Source organism: Fusarium redolens, assembly GCF_020744475.1.
Source record: "Fusarium redolens strain MPI-CAGE-AT-0023 chromosome Unknown BKA55scaffold_8, whole genome shotgun sequence".
Taxonomy (NCBI): Eukaryota; Fungi; Ascomycota; class Sordariomycetes; order Hypocreales; family Nectriaceae; genus Fusarium; species Fusarium redolens.
Window position 1 is genome coordinate 1,858,694 of NW_025763671.1, and position 21,599 is coordinate 1,880,292.

The following is a 21,599-nucleotide window of genomic DNA, read 5'->3' on the forward strand; positions in this document are numbered from 1 at the left end:
ACGTTGCAGGCCTTGCGCATCTTATGTTTCTTCCACTTCTCTGGCGCCTTTCATGGTGTGGATTAAGGCTCGGACCAAGAAGAGTCACACCAGGCTGCACCTCGCTGCATGTTGGCTTCGCAATCACCTGCATGACCAAAATGTGAGCCATCGCCCAAGGATCGGTGGGCTATCAGCCAACAGCGTTCATCATTTCAACCACCTTTGCTGCTTGTGCTTCTCTTGGCACATTCTCAGATGCAATATGGCGTACAGCGGTCACACTTCAAACTTGATTGGTAATTGATCCGAGAGCCTGACCCCCTGAGCCCGGCCCATTGCGCTGTCCATCGAGGATCTACCAATCGCACTCTGGTACTCCGAGCAAGCCCCGCGTTATCTTGAGCCGCAGCTGTCAGGAGAGCAAATATCTAGCAACCTGCCCGACATGCCTGGCGCAGTCCCCAACCATCCCCGAGGCAGACTGTCTTCAGGCGACAAAAACGCCCAAGGCGACCTTGCGCGATACAGAACTGAGAAAACAAAAACCCCATCACCAAAATCTAACCGCATTCCACATTCGCCAATCGTTTGTTTGCCACCATGAAGCACAACTCTATTGTGGCATACAAAGTGCGGCTAGAGGATGTACGAAGGCACCTTCGGACCAAATTCAATGACCAAACCATTGAGGTCGAGGTACGTAGGTCGGGTCACTGGTAGTGGCAGTGCTTTCGTGGATCAGAAGCTGATCCGGGGCTCCAGCATATAGGAACCGAGTTTGTGTTCTATCTTCCAAGGACCTTGACTGAAGTGAGTTGTCTTCTTACATTTGTGCATCCTGTGATGTCTCTGGCCCAGCAGCTGACTGGACCAGGCTGAGAAAGACGAAATTTATGATCTGGCGCCATGAATCATGCAAATGGCTACAAATACGTTCTTGATATATCTTTTCGCAATATTCAATGTGAAAACCTGCATGCTTTCTATTCATTTACGCATTTGAGCAATATTGAGTCTTCAGTTCGGGTTACATGAGGCCTGTTGTATTCGCCTTCCAGCTCAGCCACTTTACATGTCAGTACCCTACCTGGCCTCATACCCTTTGTCTATCTCTACCATCTTCATTCACACCATCCACAAAAATCACTGCCAATTCCCTTTTGAGCACAGTTAATATCAGGCATTCTTTATCAAATTTTGCCGTTGCATCTGATCTAGGCTATGCGATTCTCTGATCCCTGCTACTTGGAATTGGAATTTTCTTCAAAGAAATAAATTAGCTTGGTCCCGAGTAATCTACGTAACCTTCAAGCACTAGCTCATTTATCAAACTCCCAATACTATCATGTCCTCCCAGAATAGTGTCACTACTGTGGAGCTGTCCGAATCGGAACGATACTTCGACAAGATATGCGATGCCTCTCACAACTACCCTCAAACTGCCTCCAGCAGCAGAAGGAGTTCCAGAGCCCGACAAGCAGTAGCTGATACATGGAATCGAGAAGCAGCTCGAATCTTCCACCCAAGACCTGAAAATGCTTGTCTCAAGATCTTTGAAACGTGCGATTGCATGACTCAATGCAACTGTCAATCACTCTCGGGTGATATCAAGACCATGGAAGATTTATTACTTCGCCTACAGCCAAATAAGAAAGCCCCAAGGATGAGATACGTGTAAGTACACTGGCCTGTACTCAGGCACAGGATTTAACAAACTTAGGTCTCTCCAATCCAAATCTTCTAAAGATCAAGTCAGATGTCCAGTCAAGATGTTCAAATATCTCTGCACATATCAACAAATACCGCCTTCGTTTCTGAGCTGTCTCTATTCTTTCCGACGGTCGCATTCTGCTCAGGAGTGGCGTAACCTTCCTCAATTCAACGACGACAATACTTTGCTCTCGGCTGAGGATGATATCCTCCCTCTCGAACGAATGGGTCTCTCAGGGCGCGAAATTAGGTATTCGTTCGTCTTGAGGTCCGTCGAGAGTTCCAGTTCCATCCCAAACAGATGTTGGGGAATCCGACAACTCGCAGTATATCATTCCTTTGACATCAAAAACGGTCAGTCGTTTTGGGTGACCTGCAAGGGAAACTCACTGAACGAGGAGTTGTTCCAAGAAGCCTTGAATGAGAATAAATCTCTCCAATCAAGCGTTCTGAAATCTGTTCCGCAGGCGTTTTCGTCTTCACTCGAGGCTCTCACTATGCTGATTGACTGGTGCGACGATGACTGGATCTTCTACATCAACGAACTATTTGATGGGATCAAACCACTTGTGGACAAGGCGAGAACGCCTGCCATAAAAGACGAGTCGGTCATTACCAAAGACGTGAAGATTATAACAGGGTTGGCTGAATCTCCTTCTCAAAGGCTCTCGCATATGACAAGTCTGGAATCTGGGTCAACCCACAGTCAAAGCAATGAAAAGGAGGATCCCTGGGGCGATCTTAATGACCGAGTCAAGAGACTCGAGAGGCTTGAAGTGTTTTCTTTTGACGAGCTACAAAAACTACAGCAAGGCTTAGAGACAATACAAGAAGCGCTCCTGGTTCTCAAGCTGAACAACCAAGTTATCAGACAGATCCGCGAGCACTACCAATGTCTTATGACTCAGTATCGGCTCCCGGCTTTGAAAGAGATTAAGAAGGGCTGCGGGGACTCTTTTCTTCAATATTGTCGGCACTCTCGAAATATTGAGGCCAATGTCGACGCTCATCAGGCGCAGCTCAATGCGCTGCTATTGCTCGTCAAGGAGAGCAAAGAAATGGTAAGTTACTGGTCAATACTGGAGTATTCAAGACTGACTCCTTTAGTACAATACCATTCTCCAGTACAAAACCATCCAGATCAACAAGATATACGCAGAGAGCGCTCATTTGTCAACTCGAAATATGGAGAATATCGCCAACAAGACCAAGCGAGAGACGAGTTCAATGCATATTATCACATTTGTGACTCTCATTTTCCTCCCTGGGACATTCATGGCTGTACGTCACCGTCCCCTTGGACACCTTGCAAAGTCTAATTATGTATGCAGTCCTTCTTTCAGAGCGGCATTCTTGAATGGCCTCAAGTGAACGCGAAGGCGCCATGGAGATTGAACAAAGAGATATTTTCTCTATTCTTTGGCCTTTCCGCTACCATCACGATTGTAACCATTGTTATTTGGATGATCATTCTTTTCATGCTGCGCAGGCCGCAGAATGGAAGAGTCAGATACGGATCTTAGAGTAACACGGCGCAATCTAGGGTGTTCATTTTATGTCATTTCCCACCATTTTATTCCTATCTGTACCTTTTATAGACAATAGATTTTCCAACATGAGTCAGGAGCTCGTGGACAAGATATATTTCAGGGATCATTACACAAAGTAGGATATGCTTGATGATGTCAATTCATGTACATGTGCGGAATCATCTGTTAGGCTGCAGCCTGATTCCCCGCGCGGATGTGTCTGTCACACCATTTCTCTTCTCTCACTTTTGTGTGAGGCTCTGTCATTGAGTTGCTTGTTGGGTGAACTATCTCCACCATGTTCCATCTCAGCCACTTTCAAAGTATAGATGCTCAAATTACAGATCTAAATCATACGAGAAGGCAGAAAACGAGTGGCTGCGTTTTTAAGGCATCTTCAACACAGCCTGCTTCCCCAGGTGGTGGTGGGCAAGATACAATGTTGCAGAGGAGAGCCTTGCTGCATATATGCACGCCCTTCCTAACCAATCTGGAAAGTTGATGGCCCGAATTGGCTTGAATTGGAAAGTGCCTTGTTGGAAAAGATCGCACATGCCTTTTATGCGAACCACTCTTCCGCGACCTTAAATAATTTACAGGAAAGGACCTCCACCACTTCCATCTTCCGTCATCATCACCAGATTTCGCCTTTTTTAATATATCATACATAATTGGATCTCGAAAGTCGTTGGTTCTACTCTCACATCGGACTCTTGCGGTCCCCATTGCATAGTCGCCATGCTTCATTCCAGAAACCATCCTCGCGACGAGCGCCATAATGAGTTTATAAGATACGTTCGCCAGGAGCTACAGCCGGGACTGGATGGGGACGACAACGAGACTCAATTCATTAGCCCTGTTGTCACGGCCAGATGGTGGAGGAGGGGTGGCCAGCAACGATTATCTCAAGCGATCGATCGCAACATCCACGCTCTTCCCTCCACGATTGAGAAGGGTTACTTAAATATCTTCTCCATTTTGGTCTATATTGGGAGGTCATATCTCATCAATCATTTTACTTCCAATGGTTACCAGGACCAGCAACTACCTTTACTCAATGCGCGCTGCTTTGGAGACGACCCTGCACTTGTCGACGACATGAACGAGTTTTGCGACATCCAATGGATGTTCTGCCCTCTTATCTTCTCGAGCAATACACCCATGGATAAGCGACAAATCGACCGGCGGCAAATATTACCTGTCAGCAAAATATCCAAAATTACAACCAAGTCAAACCACTCCAAGTCAATTATTCGAGTCGTGACTTTATACCCTGAGTGCTTCGACCACGAATGGAGTTCAACGGTAAGTTATTTCTTGTGCATCTCCTTTCCCAACTAACAGGAGCAGGGTACGGTCGTCTTCAAAGAATACCGCACACGAGAAAGAGAGAAGTTGCGAGACGCATGGGTTAAGGAGTACAACGCATTCGTCGCGATCGAGTCTTCCGATTACATTGTCAAATATCTTGGTTCGTTTGAGCAGAACAATCGCTGTTTTATGATCCTAGAGTATGCCAGTGAAGGCAGTCTTCTCGAATTATTCAAGCGCAACGAAAGACCAGCCACGGAAGAAGAGCGGCGGTATTTTTTATATGGCTTGATGGGTCTCACCAAAGCCATCGACAAGATACAAAACCTTGGAGGTGGCCCTCGGAATCAACGAACAGGATTGTATGTGACACTCCCAATCTTGTTAATTGTTACTAATGTTGTAGTGCTCACCGGGATATCAAGCCTGCCAACATTTTGGTATTCCCTGGTAGACATGGGCGGTACTCGTCTGGTTTCCAAATGAAGCTTGCTGATTTCGACACTGCGACACCTGATCGACCAATGGATGAGGATGAGACCAGCTTTCAGGATAATGATGGGAACCGGACATATTGTGACTACTCTCCTCCCAGATTGATGGATTACACTAACAAGCTGCAACAGGTTCCCCCGAAGCAACCAGATTCTACAGAGACCAGGAGAAGGGTTTGAGACAGGTCCCAGTCGCCTCTGATGTTTGGTCTCTTGGTTGTGTCATTAGCGAAGCAATCGTTTGGGTCGCTGGCGGAATGGCTGCCCTTGATGAAGCTACCAACGAACGCAGAAGAGAAATCCTGACACATTGGCCACTTCTTGCCGATGGTAGCTTTGGCGAATGCTTCCATAACAGCTCAACTGCACTTACTTGCGTGGTGAAATCACATTCAGCTGCGGTCGATGCGCTACAGGGCCCCATTTCCCTGTCGCGGAGCGTTTGCAGCCTAGTTGAGCGTTGGATGCTTGTGCCATTTCGAGAAAGACAAAGCCCCATCCTTATCTGGAAGGCCTTTGAGGGGACTTACCGCGATCTCTTTCGCCCTGCTCCCCCCTCAGGGTATTATAGCGGCCCTCCCTTACCTCAACCCGGCTTCAACAACACCACGGTATTCACCCAGTCGCCCATGAATATGACCGAGTCGTTGTTTCAGCCAGATCGATCTCCTCATCAGCGGACGTTTTCCCATCCGGAATCTTCAAGGCAGATCAGTATAGCCTTGAATCACCCTAATATGCACCAGCGAGACCCTCTTGGCATCAATACTCGAATGCCTTCAAACAACGGAACACCAGTTGATCGACGCATATCAACTCAATGGAGTCACAATGATGTTCAAGCTATAGCTGAATTGGAAGATAAATCCTCCCCCATCTCAACGGTGTCAACCAATGATTTCAACCTTGGACACGCGTTAGGTTCTCGGAAGCATCCTGGCATCTCATTTTCTGCTCAAGATAATCATCATCATTCGGTTCCTGATGCCAACAGCCCTGCCAAGACCTCCATCGACATCAACAGACTCACTCCGCAGAAACAACAGAACGGAGCGGGTATGTATGGCGATCTCACTATCGACGGTGTTGTCAATCACCGCAAGAAAAATGGTAAAAGGGAATTACTGGGGGGCTACGAACAGTTCTGCAATCGAATGGGGCGCCGACGTTTTGTCTTTATAATAGACGACTCTGTGACGATGCGCAGTAGGGAACGCGAGGTTCTTAAAGTGATAGAAGTTTTGGTATGGCTCGTCAGAAAGATCGATCCAGCTGGTCCAGAAATCCGCTTCACATCAAAACCAGACAAGAAATACCCAATAGAACGACGACCTCGATTCCTTCTGAAAATCGACAAGTTCATCAACCCAGTACGGCAATGGCTCAGTGGCAACGACGCTGAAACGCTCTGCAATATGAAGCACTCTTTCAACCAAGTATTCGCAGATGCTAATATGGTGGATCCCAAACGACCAACAAGTGTCATCATCTTGACAGATGGAATATGGGAGGGTGGCGGTCCTATTGAAGAGAAAGGTGTCGAAGCCTGTATAACGAAGGTGATCAAGCGAATGGAAGAGAAAGGCCTTGGTGATACCGCTTTTACCTTTCAGTTCTTGAGCTTTGGTAACGATCCAGATGGTCTCCGCCGACTGATCTATCTGGACGACCATGCCCTCTACGGAGGGGATGAGCATAACAGGACGTAAGTTGTCTTCATGATGGGAAAGCTTGGTGCTGACTGTTGCAGTGATATTGTCGACCATAAGAGCTCTGAATCAAATGTCTGGGCAATACTCACTGGGTCGGTGAGTCCAGGTAACGATGAGACGTCGGCGGGTCCATCAACGGGGAGGCCATCGTTTTCACAGGGAGAATGAGCAATGATTTAGGCGTTAAGCGGTTTTTGGAGTAATTGGAATTATATGGTGAACATTTACAGGGGAGCACTTAGACTTGGATTATACTTAAATACCCATATACTGCAATTCAATCTCTGATACAGGGCTTGTATGTTCGATGTCGTTAATCTGGTTTTATGTGCAGTGTTGTTGATCAGCTGCAAATGAGAGACCAAACTGAACGAGCTATACTTTTACAGTTCTAGCGCATTCTCCTGTTTCCCTTCCTGGCTCTTAGACAGGCTGGGATTGGATGGTGACGTTAGCTCAGTGTCTTCGCTCGGTTTGCGGAGTGTTACCCTATGCCTGATGGTGATCGGATTCAGTGCATGAGATCGGATGTGCATGACGGCTCAAGGGAATGATGGAAAAGTTAAGGCTAGTCACTAATATTTCAGGTTGACATAACAGGATAATTTAGGGAAATTATTTTGGCAGAGAGGCCTGGAGAAGTCGGATGAAAAGAACGAAAACTACAAATCGTGCGAATATTCACCTGCACCCGTCTTCATATCATTATGTCGCATACCATGATAGGCTAGGAGAGTTACTGTAGACTAAGAATACTAAGCCTTGAGTTGAGTTTATGGAATGAAGGTATCCTTGAAACCAAGGTGCTCCATTTCTCAATTACCAGAACGGCTGTTTCATAGCATACAGAGAATGCGATATTTGCTGGCTCATCGTTAACATACAAGAGGGCATCGTTATTTGAGAAGGATAGTTGACTATTCTGGTCTCGATCAAGTTGTTTGAACCAAAACTCGATACCTCTCATGTCTTGAAGTATGCACGAGGGAGTGGCGCTCCGCGACTTACAGTAATCTCAAGAGAAGAGCTTACAAGGATCATCCCAATAACTAGCCTTTTAAAGAGCAGCATGAAATACATAAGTTTATTTCACTAATAATGATATTGGTATGAGCTATCTCTGTAAATAGCTTCACCAGTGATATCTACAACCTTGACCTTTTGCGCCATTGAGTACCTATCTGCAGTACCGGGAGATGATCTTCAAAGGTATGCGGACGGTAATTGTTTTCAATTTGATGTGATATTGGAGTCATGGTACAGTAAAGTCTCGGGTGCCTGAATCGTGACGTGACTTTTCAGTAGGCCCAGTCTTTATTAACGAGGACGAGGTCATCTATGCATATTACTAGTAGAATAAGTAATTAACTGAGTTTCTGCTTTTCGGTTTCTTGTTTGAACCTTCTATTCTCGGTGTCGTAATACCACTAAGCTACACAAGAATGAATTACAAACCGGTACATCAGCACCTGGCCAGTAAGTACTTGTGCGGCATTGACCAAGTTTCATGGCGATATAACCCAAGAGTGATATATAAACTACAATTGAAGGCATGAAAAAGGTGTAAAGTGTTCCATGTCACTGCTCAAGATATCTGATGTTGGCTGCTACGGAATACGGCAGATTAGATGAGGCTCGTTCCATGCACACAATATCCAGATCTCATCTACCTCCCATTTGAATTATTACAAAGCGCTCCAAGTAATAACATCAAGTAAAATGATGTTATCATATTCGCCTGACCAAAAGATCACAGCAATTAGAAGGCAAGCCAAGACGTTTCATCCTCTGACCTTATCCGGGGGCGGGCGCTAAACCCCAAGCACCCAAGCGCCAAAAACTAAGCTACCCTTTCATCACATTCAAGCTCCCCTCCACTTCAACTGTCAAACCTCCATCATCACCAAACCACCTCCATCATGGCCTCCTATATCGACACCTCCCTCTCCGAGGCCCAGCCCGCCCCAGAACTCCTCGGCGAAGTCAAGAAACCCAAAAAGAAAAAGGTGCTCCTAATGGGAAAGTCCGGGTCTGGCAAATCAAGCATGAGGAGTATTATCTTCAGTAACTACATTGCCCGCGATACACGAAGACTGTAAGTCCCCCTTGCCTATGTCTGGGGGGTAAGCTGATTAGCTAGGGGCGCAACTATCGATATCGATCTTTCGCACGTCAAGTTTCTCGGAAACCTCACCCTCAACCTCTGGGACTGCGGTGGTCAAGAGGCCTTTATGGAGAACTATCTCTCCCAACAGCGCGTCCACGTCTTTTCCAACGTCGGCGTGCTAATCTACGTCTTCGACATTGAATCCCGCGACGTCGACCGCGATCTCGCAACCTACGTCTCGATCCTCTCCGCTTTACTCCAATACTCCCCCGCTGCAAAGATTTATATCCTCATTCACAAGATGGATCTCGTCGTCCCTACGGCACGTGAGTCTGTTTACGATGAGCGCATCCGGGTTGTGCGACAGAAAACGTTCGAGTATGCGAATTCAGTGGGTATTGCTGCGTCGTCGATTGAGCTTACGCCGTTTGCGACGTCGATTTGGGATCAGAGCTTGTATAAAGCCTGGGCGTCGATTATTCACGACCTTGTGCCTAACCTCTCCGTCATTGAGCGAAATCTCGCGAATCTGGGTCTCGCCATCGAAGCCGAGGAGTTACTACTGTTTGAGCGCACATCGTTCCTTGCCGTATCATCCTGGACATCATCTGAAGGTCAACGAAACCCCACAGAGGATCGACTAGAGCGCATGTCCAACATCATGAAGCATTTCAAGCAGAGTATTTCGCGCTTCACCGGTACACCGCGCAACGCTGAGCAGTTTATTCGTATGGAGCACAAGGCCGGCAATCGATTCAGTCTGTTTATTCTCAAGTTTACGACAAACACGTACCTCATGGTGGTTCTTCCACCTGGAGAAGCTCGCTTCAATGCTGCTATGCTCAATTGTCAGATCGCTATTGAGCACTTCAGATTTTTGGATGGCCCCGCAACTCCAGCTCCCAACACCGCTACTGCTGCCGCCTAAACTGATAAGACCAGATAGATCGGAGTTATCATGGCGTATGGCTTGTTATTTGGCGTTAGGTGTTGAGATACCACTCCAGGTGATATTTTTGAGTATCAGTTACAGATATGCATACATGGCTTATTTACAATTCATTTCGCATTTTAGCTATCTGTGATTCTATCCATGACCTCTATAAGTCAATGCTAGCATCTGCATTTGTTGGCCAGTCCGTAAATCAACCTCAACGCCGATTTTTCCATATCTAAGTCCACTTGACAACGGCGGTACCTCCCTTCTTGAATTCGGGCATCTCTCCAAGAACCATGCTGCGGTCGGTATGATCCTTGTTGGGGAATGTTGTGGAAAGAACCCATGATCTAGATCGTGTGTCTGGTGACGCTCCCTGTACGAAACCGTAGACATCGTCGATAGTGTGGGTGGTGTTGAATCGAGCAGGTAGACGTGTGCCATCGGGCATCTGAATTCGGATCATGATTGTGGGTTGAGAATCGTCGACGCTCGGAGCATTGGATGAAGATGGAGCCGCGGAAGTAGCGGCAGGGACAGCGGAGGAAGAGCTTGAGCCCTCTACGCCAGGAACAACAGCTCCAAGACGTTGACCAGAGCCACCGAAAGGTTTGTACTTCTTGGGTTGGGGCTGGTATGGTGTTTCGTGCTGGTGAAGCTTGACATCGATGGGTTGGTCATGCTGCACGTTCATGAGATGAAGGGGCGCGCGACCAGCTCGAATCAAAGCGAGGTCGGCCTGGTTTGCGGGATCATCGAAGCGGCGAAGGTCACCGTCATCAATGCTGAAACCATCTTGCCAGATGTGAAGAACTCGCTCTTGAGGTTCGGCATTCGAAGAGCGAGCTGGGCCGAGAGGATCAGGAATGCTGCGGCTCTCGACACCGTCTCCGCCAAGTGTCTGTCCAGTTCCTCGGAAGCGACTGGGCTCAGAAGGGCCAGCCTCGTTCTCAGCTTCGGGGCGTTGAGCGTTACTGGCTTGTTAGCTGGATCCTCCTTTAGGTGTGCTTGGTGACTTACGCTCGTGCTTTGGCGAGAATGTCACTGATGATCTTCTTGGGGCCGCCCTCTTGGTGAGGGTCTTGGACAGCCAATCCAGACTTCTCACCACCTGCAAACAGGTTTCCTCGCCCATCATCGTCTTCGGCGTCGAAATCATCATCATCGTCATCACCATGATCGTGTTGGTGGGATGAGCTACCGAGAGATCCTAGCGTAGCAATTCCCCTCTTCTTCTGTTGTGATGCGGCAGGTTTGCGAGCTGGCTGATTACTGCGTGCAGCCTCTGGAGCAGGTCGACCGTCGAGGGTTCGAGGACCGGTGTAATTGTCGGGAGCGGGAGCGGAAGCTGTGGATGTGTCGCGGTTATCCTCTTCGGCATCACGGAACCAAGCATTGCTGGCCTCGGCGAGATCCCAGTTGTGGGCTTCAAGATACTGTCTGGCCTTGGGTATGTTAGCTGGACTACTTAGTATGCGTTGGAGAGATGCGAACCTCTTCAGGACTTGCGCCGCTTAAGCCTGCAAACTCCACGATCTGGGCTTCGTGGTCTGCCATGTTGACGATTGAGGCGGGGTAGTTGAGATGTGTATTGATCAAGATTTTGGGTGTGACGAAGTTATGAGGTGCGTTGGTAGATTTGGGGGAGATTCGGTCGAGATAAAAAGACACGTCAATGCCAAAGTGTGTTTGTTGATGAAGGTTAAAAGCAAACAGGCAGGCAGCTTGCTCGTCACCTCTAAGCAAAGGAAGCTCTGGGTTGGTGGCGGTGGGCTCCTCCACCCCACCTTCCTTGACTGGGCCATGACACAAGTGGAGACCCACTCACCACTTCAACGGAAGTCAGGTCCATCTATGCCCCGGTCCTGCAGCCTTACGTAAGGATCTGGGGGAAGCAAGCGCGACGGTTGAGAAGCCGAGATCGTCAACAACCTCTTCAGAAGCTAGTCCAAGCCGACAACGACCAACAATCGAGCTTCAAACGATTAATATCTTCTGATCTTCTCCGAACGAACGATTGCACCTCGGAGCCCGCCATGTCCGACGAACACAACCATCTCGCCGAGTCCGGCGTCACATTGCACTCCGACAGCGAACTATACTCTGCAGGCGATGACCTCTCTTCACCTCCCTCGTCAAACTCACCCGTCATTCTCTACAAGCCTCCAACGGTGTGGTCATTGATACGAGGAGCTGCCATCAATCTCCTACTACCTTTTGTCAACGGCATGATGCTTGGATTTGGAGAGTTGTTTGCTCATGAAGCTGCTTTTAGACTGGGTTGGGGAGGTACAAAGGTACGCTATACTTCGCAATTATGCTTCGAGTTTATCGAAATTTACTGACAAATCCAGGTCTTCCCCCTCTCGCGAAGACGAGTTCACCCTATCGGACCTGGTATCGAGCTTCGAGAAAAGTCATATGCTCCTCGCCCTTCGCTGGACGATTTTGCAAGCCTGGAGTAAACTGTCGGAGAACCATTTACCTTACGGATTCTTATCCATTACCCTCAAGACACACTCATCGCTATGAATCATCTACGAAAGAGCAGGGACGGATGAATGCATGTCATGTTAAATAATTTGAGACTATATATTAGACAGGAACATGGATTGTGGCGTTTCGTTGCACCGGTGGTTCAAAATGTAAAAATCACTCATTCGAACGCAGCGACGTCAATTACAACCGCTCGACTCAATCTCACAACTCTAATCACCCCCAATCGACTCGTCACAGGCCGAGGCCTAATGACAAGGTCATTCGGAGATCATCGGTGACGGACTATCGCGAACCCGACATTTACCCGCCGGTCCCGGAAAACCTCCAAAAAATTCCCAGCAACATCGCGCAACTTATTGTCCGACCCATCCCACTTCATCACCGCCGCAATGCTTCCCAGCCGAGGAATTGTGCGCTCTTTGCCTTCGGGCGCTTTCCAGAGGCCATGTGGTCATTCTGTGTGTTCACCACCGACCAATTAAAAGACTACACTAACAATTGTAGATGTCAAGGACCCTGGGTAGAAAATTCGATGCTCGACAATTCGGTACAGCGTTGAGAAGCGCTCGCACACCTCTTACGGCTGGGACAAGAGTTGGGGTCAAGAATGTTGCTACGCCTATTGTTTTAGGAGGTATTGCTTCGTCGAGGCAACTCTCCCTCTGGGGTTACAACATCTACGGAAAGAAGAAGACAGAAGAGCCAGCTGTTGAAGCCGTCACAACGCCAGAAGCTCCCACTCCTCCCGAGACTATCGATCCTACACCTATCAACGATGCCCCTACTCTTGCCGCCGATAAGGTCGCAGACGTGACAGAGTCTGCTGAACCATCTTCCGTTTTACCCTCCGAATTCGACCTCGAAAGCATTGCCGACCTCGCCAACCCTAGCATTCTTACCATGCCCGAGAACATTGGTTTCCTGAAGGAGATTGGCCTCGATTACGGCTGGGGTCCTACATCCGTCATGCAATGGGTCCTCGAACACGTTCATGTGTATACCGGTCTTGGATGGGGTGGTTCCATTGTCGCAACTGCACTCCTATTACGTGTCATCATGATCTACCCTCAACTTCGCAGTGTCAAGTTTAGCGCTGCCACGGCCAAGATGAAGTCGGATCCTCGATCCAAGGAAAGTCTGGAGCTTATGAAGAAGGGTTATCAGACAGGTGATCGGGAGATGATTCAAAAGGGACAGTTTATTGGTAACATGGTCCGAAAGGAATACGGCACCGAGGTCAAGAACATGTTCTGGGCTTTTGTACAGATTCCCTTCAGTTTCGGTCTCTTCCGAGTCATCAACGGCATGATTCACATCCCTGTTCCCTCCATGGAGAACGCTGGCTGGGCCTGGTTCACTGACCTTACGGCTGCCGACCCCTTTTACGCCCTCCCCATTGCTGGTACAGTTCTCCTGGTCGGCACCTTAAAGGTAAGATTTCCGGTTTCTACTTGATAATCTATCTAACGTCAGTTTAGCTCAACTCCAAATACACACCCCCAGAGCAAAAGGCCATGATGAAGAATATGGTCTACGTTATGAGTGCTGTCACTCTATTCGCTACAAGCTTCCTCGGCGCCGGTGTTAACCTCATGATGGTCTCCACTGGAGCTGCCACCTTCGTCACCGCCGCAATTCTCAACAACGAGTCCGTCCGTCGCGCTCTTGATCTTCCCATCCCCAAAATCGAGGAGCCCGTTTACAAGGCCCCCCGCGTCACTCAGGCCAAGGGTATCGAGGGTCTTCGTGAGCGTCTCACCGATAACCTCGACAACATGAAGAAGAGCGTCTCTGATCAAGTCGGTAACATGACGAATCAGTACAGCGGTACCGCTGAGGAGCGAGCTGAGAAGGCGAGAAAGGAGCAGATTCAGAAGCTTGAGAATATGCGCCGAAAGTTGGAGCGTGATGAGTTTAACAAGAAGTACAAGCGATGAGCAATTGTATCACAAATAACTGTAAAATAAGGATAAACTTCACTGTTCAATCGGATCAGGCATTGTATAATAGGCATTGGAGGAGAGCGACATGATACCGGGGGGCTTTTGCATGACTGGATATAAAAGTGTCTGCATGTATCTATCGATGTAATAGAAACACAACTAACCATCCCAATTAATCTGTTCAAAGTCAACTCAACTCAACTCAATGATTAAGCGGTAAACGCCTTTAACGACTTGACTTATGTCTCAATTATAAAACTAGGCAAACCCCCTGCCAAGGTTCCTTTTCCGCCCTGCAGCTCCCTTTTGCCCATTCCATGTCAATTCATCTGTTGTGTAATAAAAACCACCACCTTTTGCCATTTGATACAGCAAAGAAACATATCTTCTTGTTTAATTGAATAATGCTTTGATGCTTTCGAAGAGAGTTTAAAAAAGAAACTTTAAGCTTCACGCTCTATTCCCAGTTTCCGTAATGTTCATTTCAGTTAATACGTCCAAGAAGGGCATATGAAACAGCGACTTTTTTTTTTTAGAATACGGTGCCGTCGCTCTCGATAAGGATCGGGGGCTCCTTGGTATTAGGTCTGTTGATTTCGGCAATCTCACGGCCGCCCTGGAATGAGTTAGCATTGTTTTGTGGTTTCGGGTTTCGGGGATGTTGTTTTGTGGAATAAACTTACCCTCCAGCTACCAGCCTCTAGCAACTGCGCCAAAGTCAGTTCATTTCCACCCAACTCTGACTTCAGCGCCTTGTTAACCTCGACGCACAGCATATCGAGGAAACCAACTGTGACACCTCTCCACTCAACGATGACATCGTCGCTGGGCTCAAACATGGGCGCTACCTCGACGCCCTTTGCGCCTGTCCGTTGCACCCACTCGTTGTAGTTCTGAAGACCCCTCTCCAAATCGTCCTTCCTCAAGTTCAAGACACCCATATCGACGAAAAGACCGCCGTTTCGGTACTCGGGCAGACCAGTGAGCAATTCTGTTCCGGCAAAGTGCATCTTGAGGAGCTGTTGCATGGGTTGCATGAGCGAGTAGGTGAGCCATTGGGTGAGCTTGTGGAAAGGAAGAATAGATTCCCAAGCAGCGGCGTTTGAGCTGTTGGGGAAAGCGGAAACCTTGGGAGATGCGCCAGGTTGAGGCATAGCCTGGCAGGGCCAAGCGTCACCGAGAGAGACACCATTGATCGCGGTCCGGTTTGGTGGCCAGATGGGAGCGAGGCCGGTCATTAGGACGTTCCACAGAACGGGCAGGGGAACGATAAGCATAGACGAAGCTTGTGTTGAGGGGTGACCGAGGAGATGGTCTAAAAAAGATTAGCTTTGTCGCAGGAGGCCGTTAAAGTTACATACCGATTAAGCATCCAGGGCGACCCTCAAAGCCCCAGAAATCGTCCTTAGCGGCTAAAGCTTCTCCAAGGCGGATCAGGAGATCGGTGCGACCCTGAATACCAGCCATTTCATTGCCAGGTTTCGATTGAAGACCAGCAGCGAGCTTCTCGACGGTGAGATTCTTGAGACCATCCTTGTCGACTTGGAATTTGTTGTTGGGGTTTCCAGAAAATAATCCCTGCCAATATTAGCATCTTGTAATGCGACAGAAAATCTGTACTCACAGTCTTGAACATCTCCAAGCTGGCAACTGCGATACCCTCTGATCTTCTGTACACGCGACCGTTTTCATTACTCTTGTATTGCCAGGAAGTGCCAGCGCCCGCATCTAGAAGCACGCTGACTAGGAAAAGGTCGATCAAACGTCGACATCGCTCTGTGTTGTCCACATTGGTGGGCCAGGTGGAAAGAAGCTGGGCAATACGATCTCGACCTCCAACAGCAAAATGCTGGTATCTACCATGTCCGGGAATGCTGAGGAAGGGGGCATCATAGTCTCGCTGCAAGCTGTTAGCTAGAAATTTGGCGATATCCATTGTTATTCACCTTGATGATTCCTGTAACAAAAGTAACCACATCGGGAAACTTGCCCATATCCACATCGAAATGCTTCAACTCATTGCGCAGCGCCTTGTCTGTGACAATCTTGCTTCGCTCTCTCACAGCACCAAGACTTCGCAAGTAACCAGCAGGGTCGAGTTGAGGGTCCGGAGGTCGAGGGAGATCGATCTTTGGGAGTTTGACTGGAGACATTGGGCCACCAGGAGATGTGCTAGTAGCTGAAGTTCGATTGAGGGGGTTGCGGTTGGCGCCAGGAGCAGGAGATCTCAAGCTCGAAGAATGCGAGTTTACGCTCACATTGGATTGGGAGGTGTTGATGGCCTGGTCGCCTTTTGGCGTCTTGTCTTTACGAGAAAACAGGCCCATCTTGACGGGCTTGTCGGAAATAACGGTTACACAGTTGTTGTACAGAATCGAGGAAATTCGTGTTTGTTGTATGTAGAAACTGATCTGGGCTGATAGAAAGACCAGACGAGAAAGCTGATGCTTCGGGGAGGTGGGGCCTCTAGGGACGATGGACTGAACTGGTCTGGACTGGAGGGGAAGGGTCCGTGAGTGGGCGCGCAAGCAGAGGCGGGCGGAAGAGGGTGAGAGAGGGACGAGCGTCTGTTGTGCTTCTGCGTCTTGGTCGTGGCTGCGTCGAGGATCGGAACGAAGCGAGAAATGATTCGACGGCTACAGCGCGGCATGCGCGGGCGTTGACCTCGTGTCTTTGATGCAAGGGAGCAAGCAATTGAGATCTGACAGGACCTGATTCAGCGTCTAAAAAGTCTCTTTTCTGCAGAAGCAAAAAACTATATTAAACGACAAAAACAGAAACGGTAGACAAGAGGGAAGGGGATGGGGGTAGGAAGACGGGGCACGGCGCTTTTGAGGAACCCAAAGACCCAAGAGCCAGAGCCAGAGCCAGAGCCAGCCAAACTTAACAAGCCAAAGTCGACTGAAGTGAACTGACTGACTGACCAGGGAGGCCCAGGCATCTCGGAACAGATGAGCAGAGGCAGTCAAAGTGTATCCACACCCGGTCCAAGGACCCTACGCCTACCAGTCGCCAGTAGGAAAAAAGAGGCGTCAGGGGGGGAGACCCTCGACTCCTCTGCGGGGATTCGGGGGCTTGAAGGCTTGGAGCTAAACCCAACAGCGGCCCAAGCAATGGGCGACCTACGAGAGTTGGAGGTGACCGAGCGTCGTTCGGGGCCCCTGAGTCCGTCGGCGATCGCACAGGGTGCAAGGGAGTCCGCAGGGATGGTTAGAGGGATGCTCTGCCTAGCACTGCACCACAGTTAGTGGTCTTGCTGGTGATTTTGGGGCTTTTGCACTGGTGAAATTCGACGGTTGTTGGGCTTGTCTAGGTCGCCTGCTCTGAACTGGTCTCACGAGTCAAAAGGTTTCCGGCGTATCTGTTGATTTCTTGGCTCCAGATTGAATTTTGCGGATTCTTCTCCGAGCCGCAACTTTTGGACCTGGTCGTTGTTGATGATCTTGCTAGGTTCAAAAACTGGGGATCAGTTATGAAGCGGCTCCGGTCATGTCGATTACCTTATGAATCGCGAAATGCTCTTGGCGACACGGCCAAGCATTTTATGATGCAATGGCGTATCTCGTAGAACAAGGCTGATTCGAGTTTGGCTTCAAGGTGAAGAGGAGGATAGTGTGTAGTAGAGAAGAACCCTTGCTGCAGCTGCAGAATGGATGGGATGGGAAAGGGTGGGATGTGCTGTTAACTGACAGCCTTGCTGGAATAGCCAAATTCAGCTAGACAGACTAACAAAGCTATTGGGAGATGGCTCGTCCTGACTGACGGCGAGCCAGAAGACGGAAATGAGGTGGACGCAACGAGTCATGAAAGGTTCATGACAGCCTGTTAAGCGCCTGGTACATTTGCGTAACGTCGATGTTAGTGGGTGACGGACTGGCCAAGATCAAGCACTAACAAGGCGGACTTGAAGACAGAAAATTGTTGAGGCCGAGCACAATTAATTGTCAATGAGCCGTACTGTAGGAATTAAAATCTCGAAATAATCGCCCGGAGAAGGATCGGCACGAAGCGAGACAAGAAATAACGATAAAGTCGAATTGTAGTCAGTTCAAGTGAGACATTCTGGAATGTCAAATGTCCACCACAATCGCGCGTGCACTCAGGCGAGATCAACTCCACAATGAACCGATAGAAGCAGCTAAAAAAGAAAGGCTCAACTGACGACAGGCAACCAATTCGGTATCGGGTCTGTATCGTATCCTAGGCTAAAGCGTACTGGTACTTTACGATAAACAACGCCAATCGGTCGGGACATCAAGCGAAAAGAGGACAGTGGCTTTTTTTTTCCTTTTTTTTTTTTCGAGAAAAAGAAATGACTGACTTGACAAGCGGCAGACGAAAAGGAACTGTGGAATGAGAAGAGTGTGCCAAGAATTAAATGATTCGAAAAGGTTGGAGAAGAAAGAGAAAAAGCAAAGAAAGAGCAAACCTGTCAAATTTAGTGGTGATTCGATCTTGAAAATCGAAAGGTGTTGAGGAAGGAACTACGTTACCCAACCAGCCATGACTTCTGTTACTCAGATGAGACATGAAGCAAACAAGATATCAAGCTTGCTTTCATCAATCAATTGATTCATTCATAACATATTCTGCTCATTCTACGGATATTCATCCTCTTTCGTTCCCCCACTTCAATCTTACAGCACATGGCAAGGGACGGAACCGCACGTGGCATCAGAGACAAACACGGCCCGGAGAACTATTGAGCCTGTAAACAAGAACAAGAACCAAATGAGACGTATGCAATGTGATTGTGATATAACATTCTCTGATGCAGAATAAGTCAACTCTGAAGGTTCAGTGATAATGGCTCGATCAATTGAGCAATTTATGACCTTTCACAACATCCTATTTAGGTATGCTAATCTTGCTAGATTTCCGAGTCAGCCTCAATCCCACCCACATAAAGTCACTCTCTACTGTCAAGCCCTGCGATTTTCTATGCAAGTCTCCCAGGCACAATCACACTGTCACATTGAACCCTTGTTCTTCCCCGATGCATGATCCCTGTCCAAATATTCAGGAACAGCACATTTACTACGCATGTATTTCTTGTCCCCCTTCGCCCTGTCTCTTATTCTCCGTTCATTACTCACACTTTTACTTGCGCTGACTCGAGTAACCATCAACACCTTCTCAATGATCCACTAGCTCTTGTCGATCCCGTCTTCCAGATGCAAGCCAGGATCTTTGTGCAGATTGTCCTGTTCGCTGATCTACCAAAGCATTGACCATGGCCCAGTGACAACCGCGGGTGGTGGGCATTTTCCCAATAGCTTGCGGTCGGCCTGCCCTCTTTGGCCCCAAAAGGAACACCGGGGCTAGTCTTGCAACGCTTGACAAGGGAGAGACAATTTACACTGGTAAATCACCCGGAACTAGTGAGCCACAAGTCAGGGGCAAACCTAAGGCTACTTGGGATTGGAATTGGATGCTCATAACGGCTTCTTCTTTCCATCAAGCTTCTGCTGACTCTCCCCCATGAAATGGATTCTTGTGTCTATTGGTCGCCTGTTGATAATAGCGTGGGCTATTAAGAGTCTGTGCGAGCACGTCTTTTAATGTTGTGCATCGTCAATCCGCGCCTCACCCGCACGCACGAGCATGATGTCTGTTAGTGACGTTACTTTCCACAGCACAACTTTATTTAAACAATATCAGAGTTTAAGCATGAATAATGAACAGAACTGCTTCCTCACAGCTTGTTAACTCTTCTCCCCAAAGTCTCACATCATCGACGATCTAATCGACGAGTATCCACAACTTCGACCCGATAAGCAAAAGAACCTTTCCTTACAACAATGACAACAAAAAACACAGAAGCTTGGTACCAAGAATGGCTCTGACCCTTGATATCATCGGGCCGGATCGTCTTCCCCCGGCGGACCCAAACCAAATTGGGGGCTTCACCGGGGGGTTATTCCGACTCGTTTTGATCCCAGTCGTTGTTCCTGGCTAAACGAAGCGGAACCAGTCAACCACAGTCTAGAGAACAAGCCAAGGTTGCAGCAAGATTAGGGGGGATGGAATTTTCGAATGGAAGCTCGGGAGAAGGGCTCACGAATATGATGGCTCATAGAAAAAAGTGCCGCCTTCAACATTCCAGTCGACGGACATTATTAACGACCCGAGAAACTCTCAACGTCGAGTTAACCTAGCTTCAGGAGATCTTTTAGCGATTAGGATATACAAGCTAATGAATTGGTCTTGGTGATGCACTCAATCTTGCATATCCATTCCGCACCATTTTACGATTACCTCAATTCGGACGAACGGGTGGCACAGGGTCTTGTTGAACTTGGCCGATATTGGTCCATCTCCAAACTACGGATACAGACTCGAGAGTGCTATCTCTGTAGCATTTTGCCTTGTTTTTCATCACTGCTCATTTACCAGCTTTCATAAATCCCATGTCTCCCCAATAAAAGCCCCCTGCCACCGGGAATCTTCCCCGAACGCTCCCTCGGTTCCGTCATTTCATTTCAGTTCTCGTTAACAACGCCCTTTTTCTATCCCACATGGCAACCTTTCCTCTTTACTCCCCAGTTGGTAAACTCTCATTCAGCCTTTACATGTGCGTGGCGTCGGGCTTTCTGTATTAGGTTCAGCTAGGCTTGTCCTAGATACAAATCCGTGTCTGTGCCGTGCCCCGGACTCTAGACGGTTTTTGTCTTGCATGACTCTTGCGCTTTGATCTCCAGTTCACGGTGTGATGACCTGATTCTTATCCGACGGCCAGGACCATGGGTACCTCTTTGTGCCCGAGTTGAGGACATGTGAAGGTTGGCTGAGACAAGAACTTATCGAGATGATAGAGAAGACAGTGAGAGGTGAAAAAATACATCCATTTCAGGGTTCACGAGGCAGCAGTAAATCCCCTGTCATTACCACGTTTTACCACACTCTGGGGACTCTTTCACGCCGCAGAAGTCCCCCAAAACGAACCATATCCGAATATCATCCAACACACACCCATCCCACTTCCCATCCCTAGGCCCAACGACTTTCTTCGAGAAGAACTCACCAGGGGCAATCCCGGACCGTTTCAGCCATGGCCAGAAACAGACCTTCCCTCCGAAGATCCCCTTCGCTTCGTTGACCAGAGAGCCGGTAACCTAGACTGTTCTCGTCATTTAAACTTTCTCGCTTGGGTTTCAGAATACGGGTTTTGTCCTGACTAACGGAGGTTTTTTTCGGTCTGCGACAGGAGCGCAAAGAAAAACGGTAGCTGACTCGGTTGGGGATGACGATTTACTGTCTGAAACGCACTTGGAATGACATGCTGGTGATAGATAGATCGAAGCTTGTCTGTTTCCGGGTGAGGTTGGGCTGAAACTGAGGAGATTTAGTCTGGATGAACATGAATCGAGGACGA

General features: G+C 48.4%; 7 protein-coding genes across 7 annotated transcripts; 5 read left to right on the forward strand and 2 right to left on the reverse strand.

Annotated features, from left to right (window-relative positions):
• Positions 1-1,327: 1,327 nt before the first annotated feature.
• Positions 1,328-3,215, forward strand: BKA55DRAFT_690499 (uncharacterized protein; the record flags this gene model as incomplete). The annotated part of the gene is made up of 4 exons (XM_046199509.1): positions 1,328-1,656; positions 1,703-2,753; positions 2,800-2,973; positions 3,024-3,215. 4 exons carry the CDS (start codon positions 1,328-1,330, stop codon positions 3,213-3,215), a joined length of 1,746 nt encoding a protein of 581 aa, XP_046049589.1.
• A 744-nt stretch (positions 3,216-3,959) lies between these two features.
• BKA55DRAFT_511353 (kinase-like domain-containing protein) lies at positions 3,960-6,735 on the forward strand (the record flags this gene model as incomplete). The annotated part of the gene is made up of 4 exons (XM_046187702.1): positions 3,960-4,526; positions 4,572-4,894; positions 4,939-5,108; positions 5,159-6,735. 4 exons carry the CDS (start codon positions 3,960-3,962, stop codon positions 6,733-6,735), a joined length of 2,637 nt encoding a protein of 878 aa, XP_046049590.1.
• A 1,895-nt stretch (positions 6,736-8,630) lies between these two features.
• BKA55DRAFT_569133 (Gtr1/RagA G protein conserved region-domain-containing protein) lies at positions 8,631-9,908 on the forward strand. Its single transcript, XM_046192893.1, has 2 exons — positions 8,631-8,833; positions 8,879-9,908. The coding sequence occupies exons 1-2, from the start codon at positions 8,658-8,660 to the stop codon at positions 9,771-9,773; spliced, it is 1,071 nt and encodes a 356-aa protein (XP_046049591.1). The 5' UTR covers positions 8,631-8,657; the 3' UTR covers positions 9,774-9,908.
• On the reverse strand, positions 9,909-11,585 carry BKA55DRAFT_569134 (uncharacterized protein). Its single transcript, XM_046192894.1, has 3 exons — positions 11,277-11,585; positions 10,803-11,227; positions 9,909-10,756 (listed from the first exon to the last, which is right to left on the reverse strand). The coding sequence occupies exons 1-3, from the start codon at positions 11,337-11,339 to the stop codon at positions 10,018-10,020; spliced, it is 1,227 nt and encodes a 408-aa protein (XP_046049592.1). The 5' UTR covers positions 11,340-11,585; the 3' UTR covers positions 9,909-10,017.
• A 233-nt stretch (positions 11,586-11,818) lies between these two features.
• Positions 11,819-12,247, forward strand: BKA55DRAFT_539830 (outer membrane protein TOM13-domain-containing protein; the record flags this gene model as incomplete). The annotated part of the gene is made up of 2 exons (XM_046190193.1): positions 11,819-12,079; positions 12,137-12,247. The coding sequence occupies 2 exons, from the start codon at positions 11,819-11,821 to the stop codon at positions 12,245-12,247; spliced, it is 372 nt and encodes a 123-aa protein (XP_046049593.1).
• A 212-nt stretch (positions 12,248-12,459) lies between these two features.
• On the forward strand, positions 12,460-14,534 carry BKA55DRAFT_376530 (60Kd inner membrane protein-domain-containing protein). The gene is made up of 3 exons (XM_046185924.1): positions 12,460-12,739; positions 12,786-13,712; positions 13,760-14,534. The coding sequence occupies exons 1-3, from the start codon at positions 12,671-12,673 to the stop codon at positions 14,216-14,218; spliced, it is 1,455 nt and encodes a 484-aa protein (XP_046049594.1). The 5' UTR covers positions 12,460-12,670; the 3' UTR covers positions 14,219-14,534.
• A 222-nt stretch (positions 14,535-14,756) lies between these two features.
• Positions 14,757-16,551, reverse strand: BKA55DRAFT_512318 (uncharacterized protein; the record flags this gene model as incomplete). Its single annotated transcript, XM_046187793.1, has 5 exons — positions 14,757-14,840; positions 14,908-15,539; positions 15,586-15,802; positions 15,849-16,124; positions 16,171-16,551. 5 exons carry the CDS (start codon positions 16,549-16,551, stop codon positions 14,757-14,759), a joined length of 1,590 nt encoding a protein of 529 aa, XP_046049595.1.
• Between the last annotated feature and the right edge of the window lie 5,048 nt (positions 16,552-21,599).